Here is a 14,718-nt window from a genome sequence, read left to right on the forward strand (position 1 = left end):
TAACGATTTCTTCAAAAAAAATGGTATAAAGCAGAACAATTTGACCTAAGTAATCATGATCAATTAACAAATCAAAAAGAACTCGAGATTGATGTCGCACCTATAATACAAATAAAAAGGAAATGATATAACATACCTGGGAAAGATATCGAAATACATCAGTGATTGTTAGAACATGTAAATGTTCATGCAAACCTAATGCTAGAATCAGTCCTGCATGAGTATAATTTGGTTCCTCGGGTTTATTATAAAGTATCCATGTTCTTGACATTTTCCCCTGTTTAAAATATGGAAAGAAAGATTAGTATCAAAAGTTTTTTTACATGTAACCATTTAGCGGAGTGAAGCGATATTAAACATCAAGAATATCCATATATTCATAGCATACACACACACACACACAGAGAGAGAGAGAGACACGTAAAACACTGCTTAAGAGTATAGGATGAACCTGAAACGGTGCCAGTCTCAATCCAGCAGCAACCCCATTGTGAAACTCAGGCCAACATCTGAGTTCTGATATATTTCTTACATTTGGATCTATGTTTACCTACTTAAGAATGCCATAAGTAAAAATATCAATTCAGACTCGTTGGATCCCACATGATAAAAGGGAAATTCAAAACATAATGTTATATTTGAGCGCACACATGTTATATGTGAGCCTATACACATAAACCTTGATTGTCTTGTAACATCAGGCATATGCAAGATATTATCAACTTTTAACATGATCAATTATATGAGCTAGAATGAATGAACTCACATGGCCAAGCCAAAGGATAAACCTATTGCACATCTAAATGAAATTGGGCCTTGCCAATCACCATATCTTAGGTGTGAGCTTAGCATATTATAAACATAGTACACTACCTGATTATCTTTTGAATAATAGAACAATTTTTTCAACATCAAGAAGGCATTTAGAGAACAAACAAGTGGCATTACCCATGATGATAAACATATCTACTAATAAAGAGGGACAGGCTAGAAAAATGCAACATGGGAGAACAATGAAGGACCTAAACATACTTATGCTACATAATAGAACAAGAACATACTGTTGCATTTTGTTGTGCAGGCAATCGGCCAGCCAAAACAAGCTTTGGAACAACAAGCGCCTGCAAAGATGGATAAAAGATATGTCAGGCATTGCATCATTCAGCATCTATATATAATTATATATGCCACTATCACTACAAAACTGATAAAGCACATGAAAGATGAAATACCTCTGTTAATAAAGTGTAAGTGGTAGCAAGAGTAAACGCCCCACGTCCAAAAGGAAGAGCTGTAGTCCTCTGCGCGAGATTCCATAGTTGATGCTGTAACAAGATGGAAAAATCATATAAATAAATTGGAAATATAGACAATAAGAGAGTCAAATTATTGAACATAACAAAAAATACACAAAAAAGGAGGACTCATTTTAAAAGAATTATTGAGGCATTAAGGATAGTTGGAAGTATGAACAAGTTTCCTTCTCATAATCTTATATTTGTATTTTAACACCTGCAAGTATGTCCTCCCATATACTTCTACAGCCAATAATATTGCTATCTCCTCCACATTGATCAAAGATATTTATCTAATTAGAACTCATACAAACAAATTTAGCTTTACAGTTACACAAAAGGGTTTCTAATATCTAGTTCATTTTGAAAACCATGAGACTTCTGCAAAAAATATCAAATAGCCAAAGCACATCATTTTAGCACAAATTTTCATCAAGAATAATCAAAAACAAGAGTGAGTGTACCTGTTGGACATCCTGATCAGAGGCACTAGGGTTAACAGATGTTTGAATGGCCACAGGTCTCGCTGAGCACAGGAGGCGTCTGACCTATGAAGCAAAATATATAGCTGCATTACATGCCTACAGAATTTGAATTAACAAATATTGTAATCATGTAGGGGCAACGAGTTCAGATTTTAGGATGGCATGCAATAAGAACATATATGATGAACTAAAATATGTATATCCATATAGAAATGAAAGCTAGCCTTCACGCAAAAGAAAGAATGCATGAATAGCTATGATTTTTTTTCAATTATATGTAACTATAAATATACTCCTATTTTTAGCTGGTTCATGTCACTTGTTTCTCTCCCACAGAGCACAAAGAGAACCAGCAAATACTTATTAAACATAGGGTGTAAAGGGAAGATGAATGGAGTTTGTCATCCCAAACAGTGAGTTTGTATGATAACAATAACTGCATCCTGATCAGGCAATGCATGTGATAGTCTAGCACACAACATCCCCTGTGATGACATGTTAAGACTTTTATGTTATAATATTAGTCCTGGTTGGGCAGACGCAATGCTCATTAGAGGAAGCACAGATTGTAAAGATCCCTAATATGATTGAAGATTTCTATTCTTTTGTATAATTAGACAAACACACAACCACTTCTGGCCAGTGCAATTCTTTTTTCCTTCCCCCTTAAAGTAGGGCGTACTATGGAAGTTAGGAGAATTTAGATCCATGTGACAGAGATGATGTCGGACCAACAAACGGGTTTCCCACTCAAGTAGAATCAAGTTGACAGACTAATAATAAAAGCAACTCACAGATGAGGCAGTCCAAAAAAGAGGGCCTTACAGACAAAAGCATAAGGAGTTCATATTCTGAAAAAGAGTGCACAATCCATTATATGAATCAAAATTGATTGGAGATAGATTTTGATCACGGACTGACCAATCCATGGTTATCTCTTATATATTCAACAAAACAATCATAACTCTTGCAACGTCACTAATCTTAATATGCAATTAAAGGGTAGGTTTTCACTAGCTTAAGGGCGCAAGGAACAACATTTAAACCAAATAAAATTCACATAGGTCATGTAAGCTAAAAATTTCTCATAAGCAACCTGCCTCACTGTGTATAGAAAATAGCATTGATCGACAGTGCTTGCTGAAAGATATGTAGGCATGAGTGATATAAAATCCATAAAAGTAAATCATTTTCAAATTAAACTTGTTCCAAGCAAAAGGGGTTGCTTCTCCTCCCTTACCAGGAAGTGCAGCCCAAGAAAATATATATACATATATGTGCGCATATCTTCTATTAAAACTAGGCATGAGGGGTCTAAAATTCATGAAAGTAAATTTTATTCAAGTTAAAACTTGTTTCAAGCAAAAGGAGTTGGAAGTGCAGCCCCACAAAAAAAAAACATATATACATGTATAACTATATAATGTATATGCATATACATATATCTGTGTGTATGTATATGTTCTATTAATACTGCATATGAACTAATACAGCATTCAAATAATGAGATGGCATTTTGTTTGCCAGTTAAAATAGGTGATTGAAGGCAGTCAAGGGTGCACAAAACCTCATTTAACCGCAGATCACGGCCATAACGCAATTGCGTGCTTGAGTTGAAGATGTGTTCCATACCATCTTCAACAGATTTACAGGGAGAATCTGAGTCCTCTGATTTCATACCATCCAATCTTGTGACTTCAGAAACTGATGAAGGTACAGTCACCGGTTGCAAATGAAGCATGTATGGTACAGAAATAGATATTAAATTTGCTCTGGTCTGAGATTCATGATCTGTGCTCAAGGTTCCCAAGCATGCCATGGCTAAATCCTCACGGCCAACCAGCACATAAGCAGCTGCAGGCCAGTCAGTTGGAGGTGATTCTCGGCAATTATCCAGTGCCTTGACATAAAGAGTAGTTTACATGTCATCTTCAGTTCCAACACCAAAAATAGGAGGAAAAAAATTGGGCTTATTGGACCTAGATGTAAGTACTCAAGTTGCTAGCATATTTGTCAACCAACTCAACTATGGCAAGACAGATGAAAAAGAGACAAAACAGCAGTTGACATTTCCAACAAAATTAAATAACAAGCAATAAGAGCAAGAGACAACTCACATGACGCAGGGGGAGAGATACACCAAGAGGCAGTAAGTCCAGTTGTTGGCATCCAAATCTTTCACCAACCATGGCCAAGATAGTGAGTTCTTCAGGCGTCCTCGCTGATCCATTAGCAATATCACAATATACTCCAGTTGAGAGTTTCCTGCCTTTTCTTTCTGCACCTAATAGTAGACTATAAAAGGAGACTATTTTTCGGGCCCAGCTTACTGCATAACTTTTATCTTTATATAGTAGAGGAGAAAGGTCACTTAAATTAGCAGAATAGCATCCTTGCTGCAGACAATTTTTAAGCCATCTGAAAAGGCATGGTGGAGTTCTTGGAGCAGTGTTGGAAGGGAAGGAATGAACTTCAATTAAGACATGTGGAAAGTCACGAACATAGTAGTCTACATAGCCAGCCTCACCCAAAGCAGCAGCAATGTTACATAATAAAGCAACAAGATGCTCCACATCTCTGCATATGAACCAATTAAGTAAATATTTTTCGAGAGAGTTCCAGAACTTCTAGGATCCGGAGAGTCTACAGCAAGCGATAGTGCATGACAGTCATTTAAATGGGCCAAGGACATGAAAGAAAGTTCAGTTTTGCCACAGCAAATATTTGCACAATTTAAAGCCAGATGGCAATGGACACTGCAACAGCCAAGTACCAATCATGGTAGATGTCTAGTCCAGAGAATTTAGCATGCAACCTGGCTGTAGAAGTATGCATAGCTTAACAGATAAATTTAGCTTCCCTCATCAGCCAACTGGCCCAAGCTAAGAATGTTGGCACCAAGATGAAGAGGGGTGTCAAGAGGCTCACAACAGGTTGCAAAATCTTGCACAATCTACCAGTAGAACTGTATCGACTGTACACCATAGTGGACACCATCTAGATGAGACATGGCTAGGTTGTTCTGATGTAGGGAGACTAAAAAACTAACTTCAGTGATTAAATGTGATATAACAGACAGAAAATCATAGCAAGGACAGCAAAAGCTGGGAACCAAAGGAGGGGCTGCTTATTTTAGTTTTAGTACGTTTCAATCAGCTGGGATCTTAGAATTCAGGAAAGCAGGCCATTTTTAGCCACTGAAGTGGCAAACTTCTGCTTGACTAATTTCATCAGTTTCAAACAAACCAAGTTAGAATACTCCTTTACAGAGAAATTTGAGCAAAAAGAAAGTGGAGTAGGGAAATGTTCCCTATCAAATCTGATCATAACCACTTTGTTATCTAATAATGGCTCGCCAAGCCCTAAAAAAGTGAAGTAGGGGAATGCTCACCATCAAATCTAAGCATATCCCTCTGTGATCTAATAATGGCTCTCCATGCCCTAACTTTGAATCACTCAGAGTAAAACAAGGGACAAATTTTGAGATTAAAACATGCTTCAGAAACTAAACTGATAAAATCAGCATACTCCTTATGGCATACAAATAAGAAAATGAAGCGTAAGATGTACAGATCAAGTCATTATTGTCACCACAAACATTCATGCTTATTGCCTACATTTTGGTAAGCTATGAAGCAGAATAAGTTACTGTATGAAATAATAGAGGACATTTCCATGGCCAGCTATCAATCTAATGTTACTCGAGCTTCTGTAAATTCCTAGCCAAGAAACTTTCAGGCAAGAGGAGGGCATCCCACAAAACCTTGAAGAACAACTAGAGGATAGGGAGACTGCCTTATTACTTGAGAATTAAGCTAATCCAACCAGAAAACAACCCTTCAAAACCACCTACACCTGGAAGGAGCACAGACGATGAAGAAAGCTGACAATAGATGCTTAACAATCGAGCATAACTACAGGACCCAAGGAGTTGAGGCATAACACTTAGATATAAATTTTTAAATTGGCCATCCTCCAATAGTCAAACCTATCATGAAGTTTACCAAATTTCTATAATGTTTCAGCAGATAAATAAATAAAGATTTTGCAAAAAGAGCTAAACAAAGTAGGTACAAAACATACAGATACAGGACGGACTAAATATGTTGCCACTATGGTAAATATAGAGACACAGTTAACTGATCAAACAACATATATTAGATCTTACTGTTTCCTCAAATTATCAAGCTTCAAATTCTCGTAGAGGGCATGCAAGGAATCCAGAGTTTCCCTTAGAAGCCGAGCATAAAATGACACCTGATTTTGTTCATCCTGTATGTAGGCAGCTGTGTAATCAGCACCTCCAAAACTTGCTACGCTCATGAGAGAAATGCCAGAGACTGAAGCCTTTTTAGAATAGCATGTGTGAAATTTACTGTTAATTAAGAACTCCCATGCTGTATCAGGTAATTTAGAGGGTTGTTTTGGAGGTAGACATCCACATCTTGTACAAATCTTCATTACTGCACGAGTAAAAGACTCCCATTCTGAATCAACAAGGGGATTAGACAAGTAAGCAGAATCATCATCGCCCCAGAGACTCGAAGCAAAATGACTATAAACAGAAGAATGCAGCCCCTCGGCCATTGCAGTGATGCAGTCATCTGCCAGAGCTGACGAAGGGTTTCTACGTAACAAACATCTAAATATCTGCAAATAAAATAAATAAATGAAACAAGAATAACATGCACAATATATATATATATAAACCATGGAAAAAAGATTCCAGTGTCAAGATCTATAAACTGCAGATTCCACGTAATCATAAATAAATTAACATTTTAAAATAGTTGGATGATTCAGATTAAGGGGGGACCCTAACTTATTCCATATGGTTCTAATATTTTAAATCAGTAAAGGAATTTATATCAAAAGAGTAACCAAACCATAACTGACATGACAACAATGCAGCAGTAAACGCAACAACTGAAATTTACAGAGATGATGCAGCACAAAATGGGGCACTGTAAAAGACATAAATGATTTAAGAGAGTATTTCTTTGGCCAAGCACATTATAAATTTACAATCCTACATAAGATACATATGATTTAAGAGAATTTTTATGACCATAAACTAACAAAAAACTCATATTATGAAGGTTACTGACAGAGACAAGTATCATATGCAAGTTTCTACAATAATTGCATGGATCACATTGTATAATGCATGTTTCTCATGGTATTTGCATTTAACATACTCAATACCACAAGAGCATCATATTCTATTGTAATTATAGATATTGAACTGCTATTCCTATTGACATGTAGCATCGCATTCATGAAACTTGTTCAACCAAGCGTAAAAAAGTGTTTGCGCTGAACTACAGACAAGAATTGAGGATAAGCATACGCAAAAAATTAGGAAGTGCAATAATAAAAGTTCACATGGTAAAAATTATCTGACATGGTACAGCCTTGACAGCATACGCATGTAAGGCCAGCATCAATAAACTCAGATGAAAGATGTGAGAAGAGATCTGAGGAAGATTATAATCTCAAAACACGTACTGCAAATGATAATGAAGAACTCATTAGCAAGTAGCATAAGATAGCATCACATTTGATGCTCATATATGCAATTATATTGTGCTTTCCATATGTGATTATGCAAGACTGCAGTTGTTGGGGTGAGGGTGAACAACCTATATTAACCACAAACATGGAAAAATGCAACCTTCTCAGAAGTCTCAATAGATGCAGAAATGAGACCAATATAAGGATCTCAATTATTCATGATGTGGCCCTAAAAACCATCTCAATATCCTTTCTCAAAAGTTCAGATACACTTAAGCAACTTTCAGTCCATGGTGTCAAAATATTTGCTCATCAAAAAGAGAAGAGACAACAAATAACATAGTCGAATACATTTATCTGTATCTGAAAATGTCCATCTCGTGGATAAGCATCAAACAAAATGCTACCTGGCCATTACTGGTAATTACATTTATCCTCCCTTCAACAGCATCCTCTACACCTGTAATCTTCAAGTCAAAGCACATGTCTTCTATCCCCGAAGACTTCTCATGATGTGAAAGAGGACCCTTCCCCAAACCATTAGGTAATAAATATCTGCACAGGCACTCTCTTCCTGACTGCAATTTTCATAAAACAAAAACACAAGGCATTTACTTTGAACAATGAATACATGGATTATCATATACTTTAAATAAAAGAACCAAAAAATCATAAAACTTCTAAAATAAAAACATTTCCCAGGTAATACAGAAGGATTTTGAACATTTAGAGTGCAACCAACAAGAGAAAGGAGGAAAATACAGAAATGGTTGTGAACCATGAGTAGAATGGAACTTACAATGGCGATAAATTTCAATTAGTAACTCAACCCATGAATTTCAAGAACAAACTAGAACTATAGAACTAGCAAAGATATACAACCATGTGGCATCAAATAAGAAAAGTAGTAAGGTATATATCTACACTTTTTATATGAGAGTATGATGAGACAAAATATCATGGTTGTCCATAGATATTTTAAAAAAAGGTTTGTAGCAAATCTATATTTTAAAAAAAAGGTTTGGGGAACTGGATTGTATATCAGATTGGAGTTGACCTCCTTATCTTATGGTGAGTGTCTTTTCTTGCTTCTATCTAGGGCGAAAAGACCTCTTTATGATTTCGAGTTGACCTAGCAACATTCTGTTTCAAATTCTCACACGTTGTTGCATCAGGGCATCTCAATTAATGGACTGAGGGCAATTCAGGTGAATGCTAAAGATAAAACCTGAGAAAAGATTGATAAGATTATCCAGTTGTTCAGATCAGTTGGAAAACAACAATTAATGCTAAGAGTTATATAATCAAGAGTCACAATTTGGCCAACAAGTAAGGCACACCCTGATGTTCATCAACTGAAGGATCATCAATGGATTACCTTTCTTAACAAATTATTTAATTATTCTGCCTCTGTTCTGTTATTTCCATGTAAGCACAAAGAAACTTCTTCAAAACACCATGTCATGATGCTTGTCTAAGTTTCAGAACTTGAATAAGGTGAACGATAAGCCCCTAAGAATTACAAGAATATGGAAAAATTACAATTGTCAACCACTCATGCTTCTTTAGTTATAAATTAGATAAGAGCATGTAACAAAAATCTATGACACTACTAAGCAATCTATAAAATAAATAATTAAATTTACTTGTGCATCATATGTTTATCATTAAATAGCGTCAGAATGTGGAAACTGGTCAGACATATGGATATAAAGTGCATTTAAAGGATGATAATCTAAACACGTATTACAATAATCCTGATGAATTTAACAAAATCGGCCACAAAAAGTGAACCTTACGTATAGAAGAAGATAGTTTTCTGAATCCAGCACGACAATGTCGGTGAATGATAAAAGTCCAACTTTAACTCTGCAATGAGACAACAAGAATAATGATGTGATTCATATAGTTAGCACTAGCAGCCTAAAGGCAAACATATGAAGTCTCAACCACCTTGGGCGTGTCACAATCACCGGTGCAGCAGCAATTGCAGGGATACTCCAACTCAGATGAGGTTTAATATAAACAAGAGTTTCATCACTACCCTCATCTATTTGAAGCCTTATGGCAAGCAGTGTCTTTTGCTCAAGGAGTAAAAAACAAATGATATGCACTCCATCAATATCAGTTGCCAAAAACACCTGATCAAGCATGTCAGCAGAAATTTAACACAAACGATGAGATAAGAAACTCAGGCCAATTGAGATGAAAGCTCCAACTAACCCATATTTTACCACAAGCATAACACAAACAAGATGGTTTGATTATCACCTAGGGAATAAAGGCAGAGCAAGCTGTGAACAAAGGGAATAAAGGCCAAATGAATATGAACAGCTATCAAGCTAAAACAAAACCCTCTGAAGTCTGAATAGTGCTCCATTTCTATACAAAGTTACTTTAGTGAAAAGAGGAACTGAAAGGAAATTGAAAATGCTGATTAGTGTGTAGGAAGACTGCTTTATTGAGTACTTGTTCAAGCTCATGCAATAAGGGAGACACCCTCCATAATTCCAATAAACTTGAAAAAATTCTAGATAAAGAGGGAAGAAGGCAAGCTTTTATAAAGGAAATTTCATTTAACTATCAAGCACAAATATCAATCTAAAGAAGCAAACTGAGAGAAAAACCAAAAACGAAAATTGAGGGAGGAAGAAAACCACATGTCAAACTTTACTAAGGGAATGTACACTCATTCCACCACACAATACTAAGGTAGAGTATACTCACTTTAGTCACTTGGTATTAAGAACTTGGGCCTGCAATTCTAATTTAGGCATCACAAAAGATGAACAGAACTCTGGTCAAATAATTTTAATCGCCATGTAATTCATACTATGTCATTAATATCGTGAATGGCATGTCCAATGAAGTCATTTAGTCAAGCACCAGGTGACAGTAAAAATAAAATGGCATGAGAAGATACTAGATATAAACATTGAGCTAAAGCACTCATGATCATGATAATGAGCATCATACCATGAGAAAACAGATGGTTGGTGTCTAAGAGCTTACAGAGGCTAAGTGTTGGTCAGAGTACACAATATAAGCACAATAACCACATGTAAAATCCCATCACAAAACATGAGGTTTCATTATTTAACAGATTAGACATTGAACAAATCTCATCATAAAATTGATTGTGTCAAGATACATTTACAATTAGATAATGATCAGAAAAACATCCACACTGCTTGATTCACTCAATAGCAAGAAATACCAATCAAAGTCCTACAAAATGAAAGCTATTACTCTTTAATTTAAATCAATTTAACACCAGAATCCACATTCAAAGACACAAGATCTTAAAATATTTAGTTAAGTACAGTCACTATATAAGCAATAAAAACCAAAGAATATGTTAACGGTTTTTTGTTTCCATAGATCAGAGAAGAATGTGACTTATACAGTGATATACAATGACATGAAATAATAAAATTCACCTGCCATTTGCATGCAGCACATAACCACTAATAAAGTCAAGAGCATTATACAGCATTTCTAACAGAACGGATATAAAGTATGAAATGATTATTCAAACTCCCATCGTCAGGAGATTATTTACTTACAAAATAAATAAATACTTGCAATCAAGCAAAAATGACCACCTTACTAGCAGCAGATTGTGAACATTTCCCCTGCCATATCCTCTGAAGAGAGTACTCTTGTGTAAACAGCTCTGAAGGAACTGCATTCATGGAAGAGCTAGCATTGACTGTTCCAGGATTAGTTGCAATATCTACGAACCAAACTGAATGTTGCAACTTGCCTGCAGAAGAAAGTATTACACTATATAATGTAATAAAAATAATAGCACCTACTGGAATTAAACATATAAAGTAACAACCTTTATGATATGATGCCATCAAAGGTATAACATCACTGGTCCAGATAGTCTTTTCCTCAAAATCTTTCATGATGCTCAATTTTCCCCTTTCTTCCAAATATGCTGCCTGCCAAAGTTAAAGTGCCCTTATCTATAAGCACACAATGTCAAACTCAGGGAATCTGATTATGCAACAAAAGCAGCACATTTTTAATAAATCTGTGGTGATAGTATAGAACAGTGGTTGGAATTCTGCACAGCATAGTTCGTAAAATTTAATATATATATATATATATATATATATATATATATAAAAGGGCGACATTCTATCCTTGAAAGTAGACCAAAAAGATGGAGTTGGCAAATCCATAGCCCCTTCTTGGCTACTAGGTCGGCCAGTGAAAGCAGCAGTACTACCTATTTATTGGACCAGCGCCAGTGAAAATAAATAAATAAATAAATATATATATATATATATATATATATATATATATATATATTCTGGTTACGTAATTTATGCAGCAAAAGATGCTAATGTGCAATTGGGGAGGTCATTTGATGTATAACAGTGAAAATTATGAAATTTATGCAGGCGCTCATTGTTAGATCATCTGAATCTATGACCTCATCCTTACAGAAGAAAATCAAAGCAGTTTGTTTACATGATAAATTTGAAGGTCCATTACTGCATTCAAATAAAGTCTTCAGATAGAAGCAGTGCATATATTTGAAATGCTTTCTTGTCATCCACTAGACATAACAAACTACATTGACCACCTAAAAAATCATGCCCCACCAACAAGAAAAACTGCTGTTCCTAAATGTCCCCATCATCATTATAGATTAGTGGTGAAGGAAATAAACAAGAGAAAACTAATGTTAGTCTCATACCTCACAATCCCAAGCTCAAGATTTTAGCATGTAAGACTTACACCATTTATGACAAGACAGAAGTTCAAATGACATCAGAGAGCACAAAAAGAAATCTATTCCAAGAGGGAAGACAGTGAGGATGACAAAGATGCCTTTCTCTTGACTGGTTCAAGTGCTGTCAATCAAACTTTCCATAGCCAGACAGGATTGAGCAAGAGGAACCTGTCAAAGAGTCCTAGGAGACCCAATTGGCTGAATTACTAATCACCATTGCTGGTTAAAGAAGAGCTCATGCTGTACCCAAAAAGAGAAGAAGAAGAAGAAGAGCTCATGCAATCTATAGGAGTGATATATTGATGACTTTCCAAGATTTAGAATCAGACTAAACAGGAAAGCGCAGCTGCAACTTTAGGCACTCATATTTGAATTTATATTTGAAGCACAAATCATAAGCCAAAATCACAAACTTAACAAATGGAGGGATAAAGTAAAAAGGTTTTAGGTTCAAATGAAGGTACCCGTCCAATTTACTGTCCACTTACCACAACAACTTGTCTGTACTCAAGCAACTCTAGCAACTTTGCTAACATACAATATAAAAGGTGATAAATTTCCCATTTGGTTCTTGGTTGATATCCCTCTGGTTTTTGTACCATTACCAAAATCTCCTACAAGAACAAGCAACCTAAGGTATCCATTATGCTATTGTGTATATTAGTACTCTTGAAACAAATAAATGATGATCAAACAGAAACCAAACTTTAAGGGGGAAAATAAGCAAATAATAAAGACCAAAAGTAGTGGAAAATCACGAAAAGTGTAAATGGTGAATAACTGATATAAGCTGATTTTTTTATTACATAATCAAAAGGCCTGGAGATAGACATGGGCACCCAATGTCATACACACCTGAGGTTCTTCCATTGGATGTTTTAATATCAAGTGTGATGACAACATAGCCCCACTTTCCTTAATAACTGGCTCGAAAGAATAGATTTGACGAGTAGAATGGTGGCTCAACCCATATTCTTTGCATGGACGAGATAAATCCCTCGCATTTAGCAGCGAGCTTGAAGATGATATTGGACGATTCCCGTCTGCTGACTTCTGAAGCAGAAGACCAGATGGAAGGGGCCATATCGATGCAACAGCATATGGAAGAGGGATACAAACCACCTCACCTGCAATATCATAAGGTAAATTGGAATTGCAAAAGGCGTAAGCAACGGATACATAACAGCTTTATGTCAAATAGCTTCTACATGAACATTCAGGTGTTTGACAGGAATGAACATAATAAATGTAAGAAATCAACAGACAACCAATTCTGTTTAGTGGAAGTCAGAAGAAAAAGATAAAAAAGTAATTGTTTAGTGCTGTTTAAGCAATTTGCTTAAAAGTTTTTACCAGAACTAACCCACCTGATGCACTGTATATGGATACAGTGTCAATTTGTAGAACACAGAGAAGCGCATCTGAAATAGCATCCATGCGACACCAGCAAGCCTGCATGAATTATATAAGCATTCATAAGCATAATCAAATATGCAAAAAAGACAATCTTACCAGTTAAAGCCATTTAAATTAAAAGAACATGACTCTGTAAAATAAGAAATTCATGCAAGGATGCAAAGGAATTATTTTTAAACTATAATCAACATGGAAGCAAGATCATCCTGAGAAGTAGAAGTAGCAAACCAAATGTGAGTGGCTTAATAAGACTTTGAAGTTGTGATTCCATGGCAATGTCAAAAGAAAAAACTACAAAGTGACAAGAAAAACACACACACGCGAACACCCAAAGTTAGAGAGAGAGAGAGAGACAGAGAGATAGAGAGGGAGAGAGAGAAGAGAGTTGTTCTATCATTGACACCAGTCTTACTTGTTAGTTTTCAAAGCAAAGCAATGCAATTAACCTGCAAAAAAAGCAACAAAGCAAGCACCCAATATTGCTGCCTTCAAATTCATTAAATCAATATGTATTTTTCTACTTCTGTACCAAGAAAAAAGATAAATCTCATTCAGTATTCTTATTAACCTATGCAAGAGCACATATTAATTGAACTTTCCATTATCTAACTCTCAGCAAAGTCACCTAAGGGGCAGATATATCCAAATATATAAGCCTAGTTATTCCACATTATAGAAAAACTTGGTTATGCAAGCATTGCAAATGGCAAGTAAAAATACCATGAGGATTGTATTAGGAGAGGTGTATCTTTTGTGAACTCTGGAACCTGTGCTCCATATTATCCTATCAGAAAACAACATGAATTATAACGTCAACAACAATATGAAATAAATTTAAGGCCACAATGTTTATAGAAAAAATAGCAAGACAAGCCACCCAACTATGTAACATAGTATTAACAAAATGCTGTGGCATCATCCACTACTCTGCTTAAAAGAGAGAAACTATCATGAAAACCAGAAAGCATGAATCCAAAATTAGAAAAAACAGAGCAAAAGCTTTGCTACTCTCCTATTTATATAAACTTACACTCTTATTAAAATGCTCATTCTAAAACCTATCAAAAACCGAAAAATTGGTCACAATATTTCTAGCAACCCAAAATTCCCATGACATAGGGATGACTATGCTGAACTAAAAGGTGAGAGCAGATTAGCATATCAGAGAAGAAATTGATGAATGGCTTGAACAAAATAAAAGGCATAAAAGTGCATTCGTCACCAGCAAACACACCACCATTATGGTCCACCACTCTCT

The 14,718-nt window shown here is 35.6% G+C and overlaps 1 protein-coding gene across 4 annotated transcripts in view; it reads right to left on the reverse strand.

The window, feature by feature from the left end:
* EMB2771 (E3 ubiquitin ligase) overlaps positions 1-14,718 on the reverse strand; it is a 44,492-nt gene that overhangs the window by 28,253 nt on the left and 1,521 nt on the right. For all 4 annotated transcript variants that reach the window (XR_005510926.3, XR_005510925.3, XR_005510928.3 and 1 more), the window contains exons 2-17: positions 14,181-14,244; positions 13,412-13,496; positions 12,900-13,171; positions 11,139-11,244; positions 10,900-11,060; positions 9,248-9,435; positions 9,094-9,163; positions 7,702-7,872; positions 5,949-6,430; positions 3,898-4,357; positions 3,348-3,680; positions 1,760-1,843; positions 1,233-1,325; positions 1,062-1,121; positions 452-550; positions 137-277 (exon numbers count right to left, since the gene is read on the reverse strand). Coding sequence is in view for 1 of the 4 variants with exons in the window: in XM_039124305.3 (XP_038980233.3) it covers positions 137-277; positions 452-550; positions 1,062-1,121; positions 1,233-1,325; positions 1,760-1,843; positions 3,348-3,680; positions 3,898-4,357; positions 5,949-6,430; positions 7,702-7,872; positions 9,094-9,163; positions 9,248-9,435; positions 10,900-11,060; positions 11,139-11,244; positions 12,900-13,171; positions 13,412-13,496; positions 14,181-14,244 (2,869 nt within the window). In the remaining 3 variants the exon portion in view is untranslated. The remainder of the gene's footprint in view (positions 1-136; positions 278-451; positions 551-1,061; positions 1,122-1,232; positions 1,326-1,759; positions 1,844-3,347; positions 3,681-3,897; positions 4,358-5,948; positions 6,431-7,701; positions 7,873-9,093; positions 9,164-9,247; positions 9,436-10,899; positions 11,061-11,138; positions 11,245-12,899; positions 13,172-13,411; positions 13,497-14,180; positions 14,245-14,718) is intronic.

Source organism: Phoenix dactylifera, chromosome 8, assembly GCF_051530095.1.
Source record: "Phoenix dactylifera cultivar Ajwa chromosome 8, Ajwa_hap1_PhDact_Kaust_v1.1, whole genome shotgun sequence".
Classification (NCBI taxonomy): domain Eukaryota; kingdom Viridiplantae; phylum Streptophyta; class Magnoliopsida; order Arecales; family Arecaceae; genus Phoenix; species Phoenix dactylifera.